At 37.8% G+C, this 20428-nt stretch overlaps 2 protein-coding genes across 9 annotated transcripts; both read left to right on the top strand.

Annotated features, from left to right (window-relative positions):
* Positions 1–3081: 3081 nt before the first annotated feature.
* LOC103720296 (ultraviolet-B receptor UVR8-like) lies at positions 3082–7841 on the top strand. 7 transcript variants are annotated; one of them, XM_039130914.1, is made up of 7 exons: positions 3082–3359; positions 4236–4299; positions 4459–4742; positions 4818–5163; positions 5245–5646; positions 6070–6454; positions 6850–7841. In XM_039130914.1, the coding sequence occupies exons 3-7, from the start codon at positions 4514–4516 to the stop codon at positions 7090–7092; spliced, it is 1605 nt and encodes a 534-aa protein (XP_038986842.1). In that variant the 5' UTR covers positions 3082–3359; positions 4236–4299; positions 4459–4513; the 3' UTR covers positions 7093–7841. The 7 variants fall into 7 exon arrangements, with proteins under 7 accessions (XP_038986842.1, XP_038986841.1, XP_038986839.1 ...); XM_039130911.1 differs by having other exon boundaries at positions 3083–3359; positions 4236–4376; positions 4459–4738; positions 4814–5163; XM_039130912.1 differs by lacking the exon at positions 4236–4299 and adding an exon at positions 4300–4376 and having other exon boundaries at positions 3083–3359; positions 4459–4738; positions 4814–5163.
* Positions 7842–11799: 3958 nt separating this feature from the next.
* On the top strand, positions 11800–19195 carry LOC103720297 (pentatricopeptide repeat-containing protein At5g50280, chloroplastic). 2 transcript variants are annotated; one of them, XR_003388111.2, is made up of 4 exons: positions 11801–12803; positions 15630–17231; positions 17670–17920; positions 18150–19195. XR_003388111.2 is itself a non-coding variant. In XM_008809941.4 (2 exons), exons 1-2 carry the CDS (start codon positions 11878–11880, stop codon positions 16936–16938), a joined length of 2235 nt encoding a protein of 744 aa, XP_008808163.2. In that variant the 5' UTR covers positions 11800–11877; the 3' UTR covers positions 16939–17405. The 2 variants fall into 2 exon arrangements, 1 of the variants encoding a protein (XP_008808163.2); XM_008809941.4 differs by lacking the exons at positions 17670–17920; positions 18150–19195 and having other exon boundaries at positions 11800–12803; positions 15630–17405.
* The last annotated feature ends 1233 nt before the right edge of the window (positions 19196–20428 follow it).

Genomic DNA, 20428 nt, shown 5'->3' on the forward strand with positions numbered 1-20428 from the left:
TTGCATATCCTTCATCCGAGATACAAGTTAATTTGATCTATAAAGTTTAGCAAAAGGATGTGCAGTGTAATGGATGATTACCATCAAATTCTTTATGTAATTCTAATAATGGCTCTTCAACTTGAAACATAAATGGCTCTAAAGTAGCCAAGTTGTGGTAATCCAACTTTTGTAAAGGATGGGGAATTCAAAGATTAGTCTGAGAAGCAAAAGACCAAAGAAAACTCTAGTATCATTTGCTTGAGTTTTCCTAAAAGTGGGTGCTGATTAGGACTTGCATGACAATGTTGTTACAGAGATTGATGTGGAAAGTAAGTGTTCTATTAGAAAATGATTTAAATTATTGTGCACTTCTTATTGTCCTTTTGGACTTAAACAACCCACTAATTCTTGGAAGGTTTCAATGGAAAGGCAGAAGATCTTGCAAGTTAGTGCTAAATTGTGCCATTGTTTAGTCAAATTAGAGTTGACAACCAATATGCTTAGCAATTACTAGCTAGAGGAAGGGTGCTAGAAATCTGGGAAAATCCTTTTAGACTCTAAATGAAGAGAACTCCATCCAAGCCTCTTGCTACACATTGATTTCATTAAATATTATTTAATTTTTCAACCCAGCAATCTCATTAGAAGGCACTATGTGTATGACAAAAATAAAGAGACAATATGTAGGACTATCAAGCTTGACTAAATTGATTGTGGAATAATGCTGATTCCTGAATTTGGTCTTTCAAGGTTTGCAATGGATTCCTACATAAATTTAAGAGTTCAAACATATTGATAAGCTATAGATGACCTACAGAGGGACAACATTGTGTATGTACTCAATGCATATGGCTCCTTTGCCGTTTATTAAAGTCCCTTAAACATAATAGAACTTTATTGCTGCTATATGTTACTCAACTTGGTGTCTTCACAAGAAGTATTTAGTATATAGTGTATGGATCTATATTTGTTTGAGAGGATTGTATCTATTTCTTTAACATACCATGCTTTAAAGAGTTTTTTTACTGTATATATACTTTTTAAAATTCTAAGTGTACATACATACTTATTACAAATACTCTTTTTTTTTTCTTTTTTTCTTTTTTTTTGGGGTGGGGGGGTGGGGGGGATGCAAACCATTAAGTATCGTTAGGAACCATCAACAGTGGCTACATTTATTTGATCGTGGTTAAACCTATACTAATTACAAAATAACATAAATGCCTTTTGAAATAATGGATCTAGTCATTGGAGATCAATTAAGGCTCGAGGGTAGTATTGATGTAATTTCAGAAAAAAGGAGCTAATTTGACCTTGTTCAAATATATAGCTAACAAGAAAGAATTTATGTAAACTAATTATATTTGAAAGGGTATTTATGTAAATTGAAAATTTACAAGAATACACCCATAAAATCTAAAGTTTTGAGGAGTATATATGCAAAAAGATCTACTAGAAATGATATGTATCTAATTGACAAAATTGAAAAAAAGACTAATGAAATCCATGGATTACATTGACTATTTGTGACCTCATTTTAAACAATTAGCACAAATTACAGTTAGATATAAAACTTGAACTACTAAAGATCCTCACTTACCTTACTAATAAATCTTTTTAGTGGTTGCCTATACACACCTTCATCACATTTTGAGAGATTAATAATTTTTGAAGGGTACTCTCTCATCGTGTAGCGTATAGTTCATTGCTTATAAGCATTGTTCTAATTGGAAAAGACAATTGTAGCAACAACAAAAAATATCCTACTTTCACAAATCTATTGTTAGAATAATGTAACTTTGATATTTCTTCCTAGTTGGAATTATATTCATGAATAAAATAATTTTATATGATTCTTACTAAGTAACCAAACATAAGATAATTTGAAATCAAATAATTAAATTGCATCTCAAATTTTTTTTACGGAAAAAATAATAATTATACTCACGTATTTTACTAGTGTGTATGCATGTTTTTCTACACACATAACCACAACATATGCCATGCATATTAAAGAAAAGGATTAAAAAAATACAAAATGGGATATAGAAAGATAAATAAAAAATATTAATTGATATAAAATAAATAAAAAATATAGATATAAATAGAATAAAAAAAGAGAAAATAATCAATGGATAAATGTGATCCCATTAAAAATTGCTTATCTTTTCTCTTTTTTTTTTCTTTTTGGTTTTATCCCTTGTTTGCTCTTTTTTTCAACATAAAAGGTAGGACTCAGCATAGTAGACTTTATCTATAGGGTTACGAAGGCTCTAGCAAGCAACTCGTTCCTAATTCGGTCACATATTACTATACTATACCATATTGATTACATAATTGAATCATGTCCATTGGCCGCTCTTGTACTTTCTTGCTTATCTGCATCATGCATGATATATTTCTAGCACATCAAAAATAACCAATCTTGATCTAGGTATCCTATAACACATAACAAAAAGCCAAACTCCAACTATTTTTGGATGTTCCTAACCCATAGATCAAATCATAATGTCATGTCTTTTTTTTATTTTAATCTATTCATTTAAATTGCACCTTGCCTTCCAAGCTTGCTTTTTTTTACTTTAATGGGTTAGTCATACAATATATGTACGAATACACTTAATAAAATCAGAAAATACAAGTTTACGGAGTGCTCGAAGCGACTCTCCCTCCCCTGACTACAGGATACTCCCTGAATGGTTAGCCACATAAGCGGTCACCTAGTCAGCAGCCCCGTTGGCCTCTCTAAATATATGCTTGGCCTGAATGGCCCCTACATCCCTCGTCATCATTTAGATATTCCGGGGCAGAGGGTGGTCCGAGCTCGCATCCCTCGTCATCATCCAGGTGGGAGCTTGCCTTTGGGCTACAGCCTCTGAAGCTTAATTTGCCGGCCCAGGCCATCCGGCCCACTTCCTCTCGCCCGCCCTACCAAGCTTTCCGTTTAACCGCAGGTTTAAATCCGTTATTGTACCCCTGTTACGAACCATGCTGACGTGGCACTCCCACCTGCGTCTAACTCCCGGAAGCTGCACCCCCTCTTCTCTCTCCTGGACATCTCATCACGCCTCTCTCTTTATATATAAACTTCGTCGTGACCCAAAAACCAAAGGCAAAAAAAACTCCTCCCTTTCCTCCTCTCTCTCCCCCTCTAAATTGGGTTCTCCTATCTGGAATCCACCGAGTTTAATCGATATCTCAGTTGAATCCAGAGAATTATAGTGTACCCGTTGCCAGCTTCAATTCGGACAATTTGTTTTTTTTTTTGTTTTTTTTTTTTTTGGTGCAGAAACGAGGAAATAAGGGAAGAACACGAGCATCGGGCGGCGGTCCTTGGAATTATAGGCCTCCGTTGAAGTCTCGGTGGTTCCGATTATGTATTGCACCCTTATCGGTCTTTACTATCTCGATTTGCCCCGATCTGAACCTGAAAAAACGGATCTTTTACCCTTTTTGCTTTTTTCCTGACTTTGATTAAGTTTTTATGGGGTTTTGGGGGAAGGGGAGGCTTGGATTGTGATGTTTGTTGTGGTTTTGTTGTTAAAGATGCGAGTTTTTTTCATCTGGATTTGTTTTTTGGTGAGTTCTTTTGGGGTCTGGAGTTGGAATTCACTCGCTTCCTTTCTGATTTTCATGGTTCTGGATTTCTTTGGTTCTGGTCTTGGAGAAGTTTGCGAAAAGATTGGATCTTGTTCACGGGGATCTGATCTATTGGAGATTTTGTTTGTTCATCATATTGGTTAATATTTTTTCTTGGAAAATTTTGTGTAGATGGTGTATCTTGTCTTTATTCTTGAGTTGGATTTTGTTAAACGTGAAGTTGATGGTAATCCTCAGATGGATCAAGAGTGGTATTCTTTTTGAAGTGGAGTGCTTTTCTTTATAGGTGTCCCTTGATCATTTGAGAGTAGGCTTTTTTGGAAGTGGCACTTCCTGGTTTTGGTTGGGCGTCTAACTATTCCGTTGTCTGATCTGTATGAAAATTTTAATTGTATGGTTTATTGCATTAGCTGCTGTTTTTCTCTTGATTTGTTTATTGATTACTTTTTGAGCAATGGTTGGAGAAATGGCTGTCTTTCTTTCTTTTCTTTTGACTTTTGAGACATGGGGTTGTGGTTCAATTTCAAACTGTTTTCTTTTAGATAAATGAACTGTTTTCTTTGAGATTTTGGGAGTATGTTCCATTCTTTCATCCATTAGTTATATAGTGTTTACTCTTTCTTTGTTTCATTGTTTTTTTCTCTTGCAAGAAGATCTGGATTCTTGGCACATAGGATGAACAAGTGTGACTCTGCCTCCTGTTTAATTTGTGTATAGGTTCGTTTACCCAAACCTGTGGAGTTGATTTGTGCGTTTAGAATCCCTCATCAGGAGACACACCATAGCCTATAGCAGTAAGTGTCATCACTCTGGGCAGTTTGTGATCGTCTAGAATAGTGTTTTCATTATGTTGTTGCTGTCAAAAATGGACTGCAGCTTGAACTCTCTTTCCTGCTTGAGCTTGGGGCACTGCAAGTTCGGGCAGTGCCCAATGGACGCCACCACAAGTGGAGCCACTCCTTCCATTCCATTCCACACTATCGTAGACCAGCCCCTCTCTCTTGTCTCTCCATTGCAGCAAACCTTCCATCGTCTGCAGCGCCACTGCTTTGGGGACTCTACCCCAGGGGAATTCCCATTGGCGGCGAACCCCTCCATTGTCCTCCATGTCCTCACTGCTTGCGATTTGGATCCCCAGGATCTTGCTAATCTAGAGGCAAGTAGTGCAATTTTGTTCTCCTGTTGTTGGATTTGATAATGCCGTGCTGATGGGTTTTGGCGGTTGTGGCAGGCAGCATGCACATTTTTCAGGAAGCCTGCCAATTTCGCTCCTGACTTTGAGTTGTCTATATCGGAGCTCGCAGCATTGGACATGTGCGAGAAAAGGGCCATCTTTAAGCATATGACAATGGAGGAGAAAGAATATCTCAAGGAACTCTGTGGGGGCTCCTGGAAGTTAGTTCTTAGGTACTTGTTGGCAGGTGAGGCATGTTGCCGGAGAGAGAAGTCTCAGGCGATTGCTGGGCCTGGCCACAGCATTGCCGTGACTTCAAGTGGGGCGGTCTATTCCTTTGGATCCAACAGCTCTGGGCAACTCGGCCATGGCACATTAGAAGAGGAGTGGAGGCCGCGTCTTATCAGGTGCTTTTAAAATTTCCAGTTGCTTCATACACTCGATGCAAATACAAGTACCGAGAACACGAATTATTTGGTCCTTGGCAGATCACTGCAAGGCATTCGAATCATACAAGCAGCAGCTGGAGCTGGACGGACAATGCTAATCAGTGATGCTGGACAGGTTTATGCATTTGGCAAAGACTCCTTTGGTGAAGCAGAATATGGAGTTCAAGGGTCGAAGGTTGTCACAACACCTCAGATGGTAGAATCATTGAAGGGCATATATGTTGTTCAAGCAGCCATAGGGAACTTCTTTACTGCAGTTCTTTCTCGAGAGGGAAGAGTTTACACATTCTCTTGGGGTAATGAGACAAAACTAGGTCATCAGACAGAACCAAATGACCGCGAGCCCCATCTCCTCTTAGGCCCTCTTGAGAACATTCCAGTGGTGCAGATTGCTGCTGGCTACTGTTACCTGCTAGCATTGGCATGTCAACCCAGCGGCATGTAAGTTTTGCTTTCTAGAAAGAGTAAGTGCTATTAAGTCCAATTTCTAGTAATGCTATTCTAAAGCATATAACATCCAAATGCATGCACACATAATATAATGGAAATGTTTTATCGTATGTTGAGTACTAGAAAAGATGTATCTCTTGTCACATTCTAAATTGCTTAACTGTAATGAATAAATTGTTGGTGCATTCTAATGGCTCTGTAGATTCTGTTAAGGGGATTCTAATCCATCTACGTTCTGTTAGATAGTCTATTTAATTATTGATGGTACAGGGCTTTCTGCATCTTCACAATTGTCATAATGAAGAATGCTCTGAGGTTGTCAAGTGACTCTTAACATCATCTTGCCATGTCCCTGAATGATTTCCATGTAGCCCATTGTTTTTCCTCTGATCATCTTGTTGCCAACTATTCCAGGTCGGTGTACACTGTTGGCTGTGGTTTAGGAGGGAAGCTTGGGCATGGAACTCGGACTGATGAAAGGTACCCAAGGTTGATCGAGCAATTTCGAACTTTGAACCTGCAACCTGTGGTGGTTGCAGCGGGTGCCTGGCACGCTGCTGTTGTGGGACGGGATGGCCGCGTATGCACCTGGGGTTGGGGACGTTATGGCTGCTTGGGCCATGGGAATGAGGAGTGTGAGTCTGTCCCCAAGGTGGTGGAAGCCCTGAGCAATGTCAAAGCTGTCCATGTTGCAACTGGAGACTACACAACCTTTGTAGTTGCTGACACAGGGGATGTCTACTCATTTGGGTGCGGAGAATCCTCTAGCCTGGGACACTCAACTGGGGTTGATGGACAGGTTTGGCATTCTTTCGCTTGTTATCAACTTCTATATTGTAGAAAATAACACATCATGCCATTTAAAACCAATTCTTATCCTTTCATCATTCCCCAATTTACAAGTTTTAGTTTTTGATAATGATGGATGGACTCATGGCAATCACTTATCCTTGAAATTCATTAGCTGGTGGGTTGCATAATTTGACAATTGCCTGCATACTTGTTTAACTATAATTTGGACAGTCAATAGATAGGGAACTCGCTTCCTTGAATGATACAAAATTAACATCAGATTTTGAAGCATCAATTTATCCACCACTGGTTTGTGTATCCCTTTGATGACCGGCAATATTCTCGATTTATAGATTTGCTTTCATTGTTTTTGATGATTTTTGAGTAATGTCTTGTTTGCAGGCCAACAGACACATAAATGTTCTCAGTCCAGAGTTAGTCACCTCACTGAAGAAGATCAATGAGAGGGTAGTGCAGATTAGTCTCACAAACTCAATATACTGGAATGCACATACATTTGCTCTCACAGATTCAGGAAAACTGTATGCATTTGGAGCGGCAGACAAGGGCCAGCTTGGCATTGAACTTGTTGGGCAGGAGAATGAGAGAGGGACTCCAGAGCACGTCGACATTGATCTCAGTTAGTTCCCATGGGATCCTGTTCTTCCTCTTCATTCTTAGAAGGCTTCTTTCAATTTCCTTCAGCTCCATGGCTTCTCCCAATGTCTTCTCACACCGGTGCCAAGAACCATGATCACGACCACCATGGTGACTCATCAAAAGCATCTCATGTTCATATGCCACGAAAACTTATACTGTTTAGAATTGTTGTCAATATGTAAATATGAAGCACCTGTCCAATGCTTGTTCGAGCTGGAAGCAGGGCACAGGTGAAGCACTTGGATTTCTTGAACATATACAGCTGACATGCCATTGATGGATTTTAAAATCGAAGTATGCAAATTTAATCAGTGTGAAGAAGGCCAATGTGATCTCTTGAATGTGCTCGGATTTAAGTCCGGTTGAAGTCAATCCTCGAGGGGTGGAGCCGTTATAGGGTAGAAGGTGGAGATTTAGCCCTTCCTAATCTCAGAGAGAGAGAGAGTGAAAAAAGAGTGTGCTATTGATAAAATCTTATGGCTCAAGGTATAATAAGGTACAACATTCAAATATGCTAATTATATCATTTTACTCCATGTCATTGATTGAAGAACACCAATTTGAATCATCCCTTTTGCTAGATCTGTTTAAGCTCATTGTTTTTTGAACTCCAGGTTGGAGATGAGTAGGCCATAGGATTTCTGATGGTAGTTTGTATTGCTTGTCAGTGATGACCTGAACTAGTCTATACTCTCTGAATTTATTTACATTAATCTAAATGCCATGTCGTCGAATGTGGATTTGAATCAAGCATGCAAATGCTTCTAGTTATTTTTGCTTCATAAGGTGGTTCATGTGATTTAGTAGGCCATATCAGTAACAGCTAATGACAGCTATCTTATAGTGGAAGGTATACCAGAAGGACCACAAATGCTTGGTGTTGTGTGGCCTTTGTCTGTCTTGTACTTTGGCACATCAGCCCTGGTCCTTCCATGAGAGCAGTCCATGTCCTGATGATTTAGTTTCGGAAAGGAGAGGTCTTGGCACCGAAGGTACAAGCAAAAGGCTCAATTAATTGTCCCATGACATCTCATCCATCTAAAATTCCCCTTGGCCACTGGTGGAGCCCTGGAGATGTTGGGTAAAAGAACTGCATCCAAGGCCGGCTGATCTTTTATCATGGCAAGAGATTCTCACATCAAAAAAGAAAAGAAAAGAAAAGAAGATTTTTTATAATGGCAAGAGAGTCTTACAGTCATTTGGAAGTTTCTTATGGTGGTGGATTTGAATCACAGATTCCACAGCTGCTTTTCTGGATCAACCTTGCAACATCCATTGACACTGACTTGCTGAGAAATAAAACAAGCAGCCACAATGGTGACATCTTGATATATACCGGTGCCAGCTGTATGATCGTCAGAGATAAAGACATAATTCTGTGCCATTAATGGACCTCTCAGGTATGGAACTAGCTTCTTAAGATTACCTGTGGAGTGTGGGCTCTTCCAAGTTACTGGTATGGTATGGTAAAACAGAGATGTGCTAAGCCTGCTTGTGAGTTAAGCAAACAATTTTGACATGTTTAATTTCTGTGCATTGCTCCTTGTGACCTGGGGTCTGTATGTTTTTCGCCCATCATCTTACACGTTTTTCGGTATGAGATGGAGGATTGAACTACTTAATTTTTGCCCGGAACCAAACCTTATGAGTACTACCAATCATGCAGGCCTTTTATGGCTTTCAAGCTCTCGGGTGACGTTGAAGTGAAATACCACTCCAGTAGCTTGAACAACTCTGGGAATAGAATTTCTCCTCAAGGCAAAGTCAGTGTTCACTCTGTTAGTACGAGCTGGTCTTGTTTGAGTCGTAATAGCTCTTGTCCTGGGCTTTTTGGATAGTTCACTCTGCTTCGGGTGGGCTTTCAAGTTGAAACTCCGGTTCTCGACTTAAGAGCTTTAATAGCTCATCTTCGGAGATTTCTGGCTTTTTTCTAGATTTTGAGGTAAGGAACCCCCCCGTTAGGCTTTAGATTTTTCCTGTTCGAGAGAGCTCTTTGGCTTGGGCGATCCATAAAAGAGGAAGTTATACCTGTTATAAATATATCATGCAGAATCGCAATGCCATGCAGAATATAAGTAGTTCCAAGTGTAACATTCAAAAGCTGCAGAACTGGAGTGTGGAGAGAGTGCTTGTGTGCGCGCTTTTTTTTTAATGACTTCTAATATAAGTTGCTAGAACTCAACTTATTACCTAATAAAAGTGTTTGTTTTCCAGTTAGCTATATAAATTAATTAGATTGTGTTGGATTTGGTTGAATCTGCTTGAGATGAGGTTTAGCATCTTAGGTCAAAATATACCGGGAATTTGACTTAATTTGGGTACTCTCAGGCAACTGAAAATGGAGAAATTAATGGGTTGGAGAAGTTTAAGTTGGTCATCTTAAAGTACACTCTTGATGCACAAAGTTAGGGGGACGAGAATTCCTCATTTGGCAGCTGTTAAGATCAATTTAACTAAGTTGAGTATCGAATATGTCTGTACAAAAGAGATCTCTATTTTCACAGAAGAATATCATACAAAATACAAATGAACAACAAGATATTTGAAGTTTAAGATTTGAGCACTTATGTATAATTAGACCTATGTATAATTAGACCATCAGTAAATCTTTCTTTTTGTTGTCCTAATGTGTTTTCTCCAAGGTAAGACAATGTTCTATTTTGTTTTCTATTTCAAATAAACTCACTGGTTACAAGATGTAGATTATGTTTCTTGCTATTCTCCTTGTTTTTCCTTTTCCTATGAACTTTTCTAGTGCCTTGCTCTTGATTCTTCCTCATTCTTTATATGCCTGTATATTTAAGTTGAGTAATTATATCTCTTACCTTTTAAGAATAATAATTGACTTTATATTTTGAAAATACTATATGTTATTTCCTTAGTGTCACAAATCTATAACAAAAATTTTGCAACGTTTCCTAATGGCAAAATATATCAATCGAGAAGAATACTGCGCTGAGTATTTTGTCTTCTCTCCATGGCACTGACTATTGCATCTCTTTCTCATAACATAAATCTAAAGTTTGACTATACCACAATTCTATTGGTTTAATCGGCAGCTATTGACTATTTTTATAAATGTGTTCATACTTGAAATATTTTGTACAATGTCCTATAATAAAGCTCCAGAAACTAGAGATGAAAATGGATAGGATAATATCTATTCGAATCAATTTGAGTAATTTCCAAATCTATCCAGCAAATATCTTTATCCATATTTATAGTCATTAAAGATATTTTTTGGATATGGATTAGTAACTATATGTTCCATACATGAATATTTGAATATACTTGTAATCCTATTTAGTCTTATATAGCTCTCGCTAAATTTAAAAAAAAAATTACAATATTAAAATACTTTTAACTTAATTTATTTTCAAAAAATCATTTCCTTAAAAAAAAAATCTTCCATACTAGATTGGTCATTCATTAAAAAAAAAAATCCAATATATGTTCATATTTATTTTTATACTGCCATATCTGATTTGCATCTATATCCATATAAAATAAATATAAAAATAAATTTAGATTTGAGTGGTACCTGTATTCATATTCATATTTATCAATTGAAAATAGATTTATTGGTATCTAATTCATATCAATTCTATTTTCAGCCTTCCTAGTCCCTTGATTTTACCCTAAATATATCCTTTTAACCATTCACACGTGCCTCTTATCATTTTAAAATAATGATCTTTTAATATGTTCATGGCCTACCATTGATTTTCTAAGTAAAATTGTATTGTCTAATATATTGTAAAAGTTACCTTGAGTTATTTTATATTCCAATCTGTTATAAACAAGAAAAATAAAAATATTTTGAGGATATATTTCGATTTCGTATTCTATATTTTATTTCTTTAGGACTATTGAGGAATTGTAGTCTCACGTTAGATAGTTTAAAAACTCTTGTGGTGTTTTTATAATTTACGGTCTATTCATCTAAACATCCAAATTTTTAGATAGAATCTTAGTATGGTATTACCTTAAATTTTATATATGAGGAAGATATTGAGAAATGATTGTTCTACATTGGACAAGTAAAAATTTTTTGTGGTCCTTATATATTCTTGTTCTTATCATCTAAAAGTTCCAATTTTTAGGTAGAATTTTAGGAGAAATCCATTAAATTTGGTCGCTCTATTTCAATAATTTTATTTTATGGCAGGAATTCAATAACATATTTTTTTCTTAAAAAAAGATAATTTAAATTACTCTAATGTGAGTACATCCTACCAAATTACAAGAAAGTAAAAAGTGCAAGGGAGAGAAAATGTCTACTGCAGATGTCCAATAAAACTCTTCGGAGTGTCGGACGATGAAGGAGGCGATCTAGTCTGTTTTCCTGTTCGCCTTCCAAAACACACATGTACCATCTGAAAATCACCCATGTCCTGAATCAGCCTTCGGGTCTCTCGGATGAATGGATGGCCATTACCATGCATGTCCATACTCCGAATCGAATCGATCATCCTCTAGATGCCACCTGGGCGGTGGACAGCTTGAAGTTGGAGCCTACTTGGACACATGGCGGAACTTATGCCGGCCTCGGCCCGGCCCGGTCCGCGTGCAACCCACCCGGACCGGCCCCGGTTCCCTGAGGCGGCTAACGGGAAAAGCAAATCCGGAGGAGCGGAGCACGCTATCCTCACTTTATCGGTTTATCCTCTCCATATTCTACTCCTATTCCATTCCACTCGCCAAAATATCCCAATATATTCCACCCTGCGTCTTTCTGACATCCCAGAGCCCAGCTTCCAGGCCTATCCCATGGCGCTCAAAACCCTCGGTGCCTTCTCCTTCGCTTCTCCCCCCAGCCCTTGTAGTAAACCCACGTCGCCTCTTCCCTTCCCCTCTTCCCTTCGCTTCCGCCCCCGCCCTCCCAAAACCCTAATATCTCCATCCTCCTCCGCTGCGCCGAGCTCCATTTCTCCCTCCCCCTCCCCCATTTTCCTCCCCCATCTCGAGTCTCCCGCCCCCGAATCCATCGACGACGAGGTGGTGGCGGACGCCGCCGAAGAAGAAGAAGTAGTAGAAGAAGAAGAACAGTTCGAGAAGGAATTCGGAGAACTACATGGATCCGAATTAGAATCCGAGGAGGAAGAGGGACGAGAAGAGGACTACTCAGATCCCATCCGCAACTTCTTCAAATCCCGGTCCGAAACCCGAGACCCGAAGCGCGAGGGCCGGCTCACTCTCCAGCGGAACCGCCGCTCCACGTGGCACATCGCAGACCTCCAAAGCGATGATATTGAAGAGGAGGAGGAGGAGGAGGAAGAAGAAGAAGTGCAAGCTGTCGAGCCAGATTCTGATTCCGGGGTTCCTGAACCAGCTTCGGAGGACGGGGTTGTAGGAAAGATCATGGGGATCGCGAGGAGGCTGCCGGAAAACTCCACATTGGGAGAATTCTTGGATTCTTTTGCCGGGAAGGTGGGGGAGGGGGAGTGCATTGAGCTGCTGGGAAGGATGGGGGTGGAGGGACTGGTTCGGGAAAGTTTGTATCTTTACGAGTGGATGGGGTTGCAGGAGCCATCGCTGGTGACGCCGAGGTCGTGTTCGGTTCTGTTTCCAAATCTGGGAAGGGCAGGCATGGGAGATAAGCTGATCGTTCTCTTTGAGAATTTGCCAAGAGGGAAGAGATTTCGGGATGTTTGTGTGTATAATTCAGTCATTTCAGGCCTTTCGTGCTGCAGGAGGTGGGGATCCTGTTCTGCATCATGGATTGCTTTTATGTGTGTGAGTTTCACATTATTTACTTATTTTTCATGAGACGGACATGATCATGCAAGTAGCTACTTAGGGCACACCAAAGAATTAAAGCGAAATCACTTTGAAGGGAGAGACAATTAGAGATAGTCTTAAACTTTCAATGTTAGATTGGCATTTAGAAAAAAATTGTTTCGTTATTCGCGATAAGGTGTTCTTGACTCTCCTCCCTTTGAGATCCCATATTGTTCTTAAAGATGCCATTCAAAATTCAAGTCTATCCTGTAGTTCTTATTAATAAAGATACTTCTTCATTTGCTTTTAATATCAAGATCATTAGAGAAAAAGAAGCAGAATCAGTACCTCGTGATGACATTTTGCTGCTGAGCATCTTCAAATAACTCCATAGATGATATCTTACAAGAAATATAAAACTGAGCACATTGGGCCTAAGACTGTTCCTTCACTTTGCCTCCGCTGAGTTCATCTTAAGGTCATTGTTTCATTCTGTATTTGATTTTACAAAGTGCAGATAGGTTTTGAAATAGGAAATTTTATAGTTCTTGCAAAATAAGTCCTATTAATGTCAAAATATCATCTTTTGTTGAGCTTAAATTGCACTGGATCAAGTTGGGATGCTTTGATCCCTTTGTTTGTAGAGAACAGAAAGATGCTTTGATCCTTTTATTTGTAGAGAAAGAAAAAGATTATCCCATTGATTACATTAAAATACTGTTCCCATTTTTTTTCTCCCTCAATTGATCTTGATTGTTGTCTCTGAGCTATCTTCTCTGGCTCGATAATATTGATCCAATGTATGTTTGAAATAGTTTTGCTACTTAATAGCCAATTCAATTTCGATCATTTTCTTGTAAAGTTTCCTTGTAGAAAGGTCTCATAATCTTGTTCATCGTATCAATCTTTTGTATCTAGAAGTCGCTGGCATTTCTCTTTCACCACTCAAAAACTTCCAACTTTTTTGTATTGGTTTTAACATTATCTAACTAGTTAACCACGATTCCGCTACAATTTACCATTCTACCGCAAGCATTTATCTTATTATTTCTTGATAGTAATAGCACCAGTCTTCTACTAGGAGGTGTGATTAAAAGCCCTTCTCTTGTTAGCTGTCCAGCAGAATTTTGCCGTTTTATTTAACATAACTGGAATATTGTCTTTAACTTGTTTCAAGCTGCTTGCCCATGACCTTGTTAGGGGACTTAGTTATCTGAGCTTAATTCTATGTGCCATAGTAATTTGAAAAGTAGAAATCTTAATGGGCTTTCTGGTTATTCCCTATATGCTCCAGAAATGCCCAGAATGCTTTTATTTTGAAGATCGATGATTTTATAGTTTTATGCTTGGAATCAAAGATGAAGGTGCCGCGTTAGAGATCAACAAGTAAGTTTAATATTTTGATAAACTTAACAGAAGAGATAATGGAGGACAAAATAGTCAGTGGTTTTAATTTGTGTTTAAATGCTATGAAACGAGAATCTGATAAAATAAATGACATGGTAAATATACATGGAACTGACAAGCAAAGGGATGGACTTGGCGATTTGGATAAATTCTTTATGCTTTGTCAGTCAGTTAATATTATAGTAACCAGTTTGCAACTTTTTCAGGGAATAATTTTCAAGCAACATTGATGAAGATTATTTATGTCAAAATGAAAGACTGCTTCTAAGATTTGTGAACTTTTAAGGATATGCTCCAAATTAAAAGTGAATTTGGACTTGCATTATCAAGAACTAGGTCATAGGCATGAATTAACTTTGTTGTTCTTCTCTCTTTCAAAATAGCAAATTTGTTGGTTAGTTTCCGAAGAGGATGCAAATTGTTCTTGTTGAGATTGTCATGCTGTTATCCCCTCCTTTTCTTTTCTTTTCTTTTCTTTTGCTTTAACTTGTAGATTTTCATGTGAATTAAATGTTTCTGCCTAAAAGTGAATTAGATGTTCTTGCCTTTTAGGCATCTGATAAGAGAATTGACTTTTTGAACCTTAGGGATCATATTAAACAGCACTCTAAATGACTAAGGTTCATAATGGATTTCAAAAGTGAATGGAATGAGAGAACTTTAAAAGGTCATTCATGCTGAATGGTTTTATTATAGCTGCAGTTCTTATAGTTTCAGCTCATATGGTAAGTGGGTTACTTTCTCCATTTTGGATCTTCACCTGTATTAAGAAAGTAAGAATAATGTGGTTTGACAAAGAGGAAGTTATGAATTAATGGTACACTCACACAGAATTTTAGAATCAGATGGCATTAATGATGGTGCCGAACCTGTTCCGAGGCCAGGTTTCTGCTTCCCCTCTTGCTCCCATTTCAATTGCTAATTTGAACCTTGAGCAGGACAAATCCTTTCCCTTCATTTAATCTCACTATTGTGCTTTCTCCTTTTTTTAAGGTCGAAATTTAGAATTTGGAAATCTAGTAGTTAGAATCTTTTTAGAAACAGTGATCACCAGAATATGATGATCAACTCTATCCCTAAACAGGTTTTGTTCTTCCTTTCGCTCTTGTTCCATGTGCCAATTTGAGTATATTGTTCCTTCCATCTGATCTCATTCAAGCTCATGCTCTCATTCTAACCACCAGTACTCCCCCAACCCCCACACCCCTGAAGCTTGTCTGCAGACAGGCATGCACGCATGATACAAAAGAAAACTTTTTATGCTATCAGAACGTATAGCGCTTGCACATTGAGTTTTCCATAATCAACTACTATTTGTACTTGGGTTTGGCGGCTATTTCTTTGGATTGTATACATAATCTTTTCTCTTCTGAACCTATGCCACCAAATTGCAGATATGATGATGCCTGGAGAGTGTTCGAGGATCTGGAAGCTAATAATATCAAGCCAGATCATGTGACGTGTTCTATTCTGATAACTGTCATGAGGAAGATGGGTAAGCAAGCAAAAGATGCATGGGGTTTCTTTGAACGTATGAACAGAAAAGGTGTCAAATGGAATGTAGAGGTCTTTGGTGCTCTCATAAAGTCCTTCTGTGACGAGGGGCTGAAAAAGGAAGCTCTCATCATTCAATCAGAAATGGAGAAGAAAGGAATGTCATCAAACGTCATCATATATAACACCTTGATGGATGCCTACATTAAATCTAACCAGGTTGAAGAGGCAGAAGGTCTCTTTGTTGAGATGAAAGAAAAGGGATTAAATCCAACCACAGCAACCTATAACATTCTGATGGATGCCTACAGTAGAAGAATGCAACCTGAGATTGTTGAAGCTCTCCTATCCGAGATGCAAAGTTTAGGCTTGAAACCAAATGTTAAATCATACACCTGCCTCATAAGTGCCTATGGAAGGCAGAGGAAAATGAGTGACATGGCAGCAGATTCATTCTTAAGGATGAAAAAGTCTGGAATAAAGCCTACCTCACATTCATATACGGCTCTTATTCATGCATATTCTGTGAGTGGATGGCACGAAAAAGCTCATGCTGCATATCAAAATATGAAAAGAGAAGGAATAAAACCTTCCATAGAGACTTACACAGCTCTGCTTGATGCCTTTAGGCGAGGTAGTGAAACTGAGAAGCTGATGGAAGTTTGGAAAGAGATGATCAATAATAAAGTGGAAGGTACTAGAGTTACATTTAACATTCTCTTGGATGGGTTGGCGAAACATGGTCTCTATGTTCAAGCAAGAGATGTGATACATGAATTTGGCAGGCTAGGTTTGCAGCCAACAGTCATGACATATAATATATTGATGAATGCATATGCACGGGGAGGGCAACACAACAAGTTGCCACAGTTGCTGAAAGAAATGATTGCTCTTGAATTGAAGCCTGACTCTGTTACTTATTCCACAATGATATATGCATATGTTCGTGTGCGTGATTTTACTAGGGCATTTTATTATCACAAACAAATGGTGAGAAGTGGGCAAGTGCCTGAAGCCAGATCCTATCAGAAGCTGCGAGCTATTTTAGATGTCAAAGCTGCAATAAAGAACAGGAGGGATAGGAGTGCTATATTCGGAATAGTCAACAGCAAATTTGGCTTGAAACCCAAAAAGGGTAAGAAGGATGAGTTCTGGAAGAACAAAAGGAATCGGTGGATGACAAACAGTGATATTAGTGATCAGAAATGATCCATTAAACAACTCATTGATTTTGTTTCTGATTGAATGGCGAGTGAGGGACTGATTCACTTTGCATATATCTATTCTGATTCATGGTTCTACATTTCTTGCATCTCACATGAGTGCTCCTTCTAGAAGAAGCTGGTCATCTCAAAAAGCAAATGGATGATGTGAAAGGAGAAATCTTCTTCCAAGTCTTTGTACATGCTGATCATCAATCACACACACACAGTTCCTGCTTCAATAATTTATTATGGTGGTCTGTTTATGGTGGTCTAGCGACACCTTTAAGGTACTTTAAGGTAATGAAATATTTTTCTTCTTTTAATTGATGTAGAATGCAAATAATGTTCCAATCTGTATGACACAGTATTGTTGCTTTCTCTCATTTTGAAAATGATTGGAAATAGACGAGGGATGTCTAAATGGTTATATATTTTGGAATTAAATATGCCAAGTAGAATGCTCATTTAGTACTTCATTTGATTAGTAATGCCTTATAGGGACATGACAAGAAATATGTTAAAGTTACTGAAGAAACTTTATTTGAATCTGGAAGTTGATTTAAAGGCATTTTGGACTGTGACATGGCCTGCTATTGTGCTTAACCATCTAACAATGAAGATAACCAGAAGAAAGGAAAGACTCTGAAATTTTGACGAGGCAGATATGTGCGAACTTAAATTTATTTATTGGTTCATTGCCTGGAGTTTGTTTCTTCACTCCTGAGATCTCTGCAGGTAATTTCAGTAGATTGGCAAGAGGGCCCAAAGGTGGTTTGATGTATGGAGTTGATCACAAGGTTTAAGCATGTGGTGCAATCAGGCAATCAGTTGATTTCTTCTTTCAGATCGCTCTAGAAGGATAATGTTGCCAAAATGATTTTTAGAGTGTTCCTTGTTGGGGAGGCAAGCTGTTTATACCGATAAAAGAGCGCATGCACCCCCTCTTCAAGCTTTGGTACTAGTAGTTTAGAACAAGATAATTGCAGGTGAGATCATGTGTTGTTTCCCACTGTGGCTTTATCATTTTTAACTCTGTTTGACATTTGGCTGGTCCAATTGCAAATTGCAGTTCTTATAATTTGAATATTTATCTTCCTTTCTGTTTCATCCTTGTATTTCATCAATATATTGTGTTTAATTTTGATTAGATCTCCTTTTTCTGAAAGAAACTAATTCACTTTCGCATTCCCTAATGGCTGTTGCATTGGCCTGCAGTTATTTGCTGTAGGAGCTATGTACTTTTGGTGCAAATTTAGAGGGGCTGGGATTATTGAGCATGCTTAAAGATTTGTCAGGGGAACTAATCTAAGAAAATAGAAGTCTTTTTGAGTCACTTATTGGCAGTGCGCTAAGCGAAATGGAGAGGTGTGGTCACATCTTGTTGCCTTGTCAATGGTTGCTGTTGCTGCAATTAAAGGGAAAAGCTGTCCTCCAGAAGTAGCCTTTTGATTTGCAGGAAAGTTTTCACTGCTGAAACCTGTGAGTTATTTAATCTTGCTAACTATTTGATGCCCCTGCTTGCTTGAATTGCCTCTAGCACTATTCTCAAACTACAAAAGACGCTTTTTAGATTTGGTCATAGTGAACTGTTAGTGGAAACCTGAATGACCTTTGTCTATGACCATTTTGGAGAGGATCTTGCTGGTCACTGCAATGAATATTTTAGTGGAGAGGCGGTAGGGCTATTTGATGATCTTTACAAAGAACATTGCGACATTCCTTTTCCTCAGACCTGTCGTTTCTCAAATTATGCGATCTTGTTCTGAAGTTATTGCCTTTTACCTCAGGCCTCTCGTTTCTCGATTTATGCAATCTTGTTGTAAGGTTTTTGCCTATGATTCCCATGTCTTTCCAGACTTGCTGCTCCAGTTTGGTTAGTCACTGTGATCCATCCTAGTTCCTTACTCTCAAAATCTCTGCAACGAATTGTTTGACAGGCGGAGGCTTTTCTAAGCACCTGACATGTAAGCTTGCCCATGGTCGATAACCAGAACTCTTTTTGGTGGCTTCTTTAATTGGGGGTTCTAATGGGGACCTAGTGAAAGCCTTGGGTGTTTGAAGAAGACATAGGGTGAAACTGTCTATTGGCTTGGGTTTATGGTTTTCAATGCTTAATCATGCAATGATGGCAGATGTGGCGGCATGGTTGCTGATGGCTCCAATGCTTTCTGTAGAATTGTTGCCGGTTTCTGTACATTTTAATTTCCTCTCATGATTGGCTATGTTTTAGATCGATTAGATAATTCATGGGATTTTTTCTATGCGTCGAGCAAGAGGGCTTGAAATTTGCTGAGTGATAGAATGAGAAAAGTGATAGCAATATGCCAATCAAAGGCAAGAATCAGATCAAGGAAAGAAAGTAAAACTATTAACTTCATTTAATCAAAATTCATACATCTTTGGAGACAAAATGATTGAGAAAAACAACATATAATGATCGAGATAACCCAGATAAATCTCTAGAGTGGGTCGGATCTCCTTCCTAGGTAAGGATATCTTGACCTCTAGGAAAGCGCACAATGGTTTAGCATGTAGTTGACTTGATCAAGGTCCTGATTCCATGAGCTCCATTAGCAGGTATCTATCATATTTGACCAATGGTGCTCTTGAACAGATGATAAAAAGGAAAAGCCATGGCAAAATTGAATCAAAATTGACCTTAAAATAAGGGAAAATTAAAAGGCCCATGATATGATTTGATCATGTCATATCTCTGTTATCATATGAAAAATATTTCGAAAATTTAGGAACAAGGTTCATAATTTTGGTCCTGGATACCATACAAATTCAGTATGGGTTAGTGTAGTACGGTATTATGCCATATCAACACTTGTGCACAGAACCATTCTGGTATGGTATCGGTTCACTATTCTTTTTGTTTTTTAATTGTTAAAGTTATTTTAAGATTTAGGGATCCCAGAATGGCGACTTTAAGATTATTTTAATATTATTGTACTTCATGTTGGTCTTACAACCACGCGTCGTAAACCATTTTATTCATTACCATAGATTACATAAAATGGATATACACTTTATAAAAAATAATATATATATATATATATATATATATATTATTTGACACATTAGTGACATAATTTAAATTCATTTAATACGTATGGTAATTTATAAAATGATGTAAAACTTATGCATGTTATAGAAACTATATGCAAATTGCCAACACATCTTGCCATACTTTTTATGATTTTTAGTTGAATTAATTATTATTTTTAGTTTTTAAACACTTAAAATTTTGATAATTTATATCCTAATGCAGAAAATAGCTGAATTACTTAATAAAGCACTTGTAAATTATCAGTAAATAGTAATTTTAATATTTTTTGATATTTAAAATAATTTTAATGAAATATTTAAATTTAATTATAGAGTAAATTAATTTATATTTATATTAACGTACTGCATATATTTTTGTATGCCTTGATAACACACATCCAAAACATGCTGACAATTTTTTGTATTTTTTAATATTATGATAT

Source organism: Phoenix dactylifera, chromosome 10 (genome assembly GCF_009389715.1).
Source record: "Phoenix dactylifera cultivar Barhee BC4 chromosome 10, palm_55x_up_171113_PBpolish2nd_filt_p, whole genome shotgun sequence".
NCBI lineage: Eukaryota > Viridiplantae > Streptophyta > Magnoliopsida > Arecales > Arecaceae > Phoenix > Phoenix dactylifera.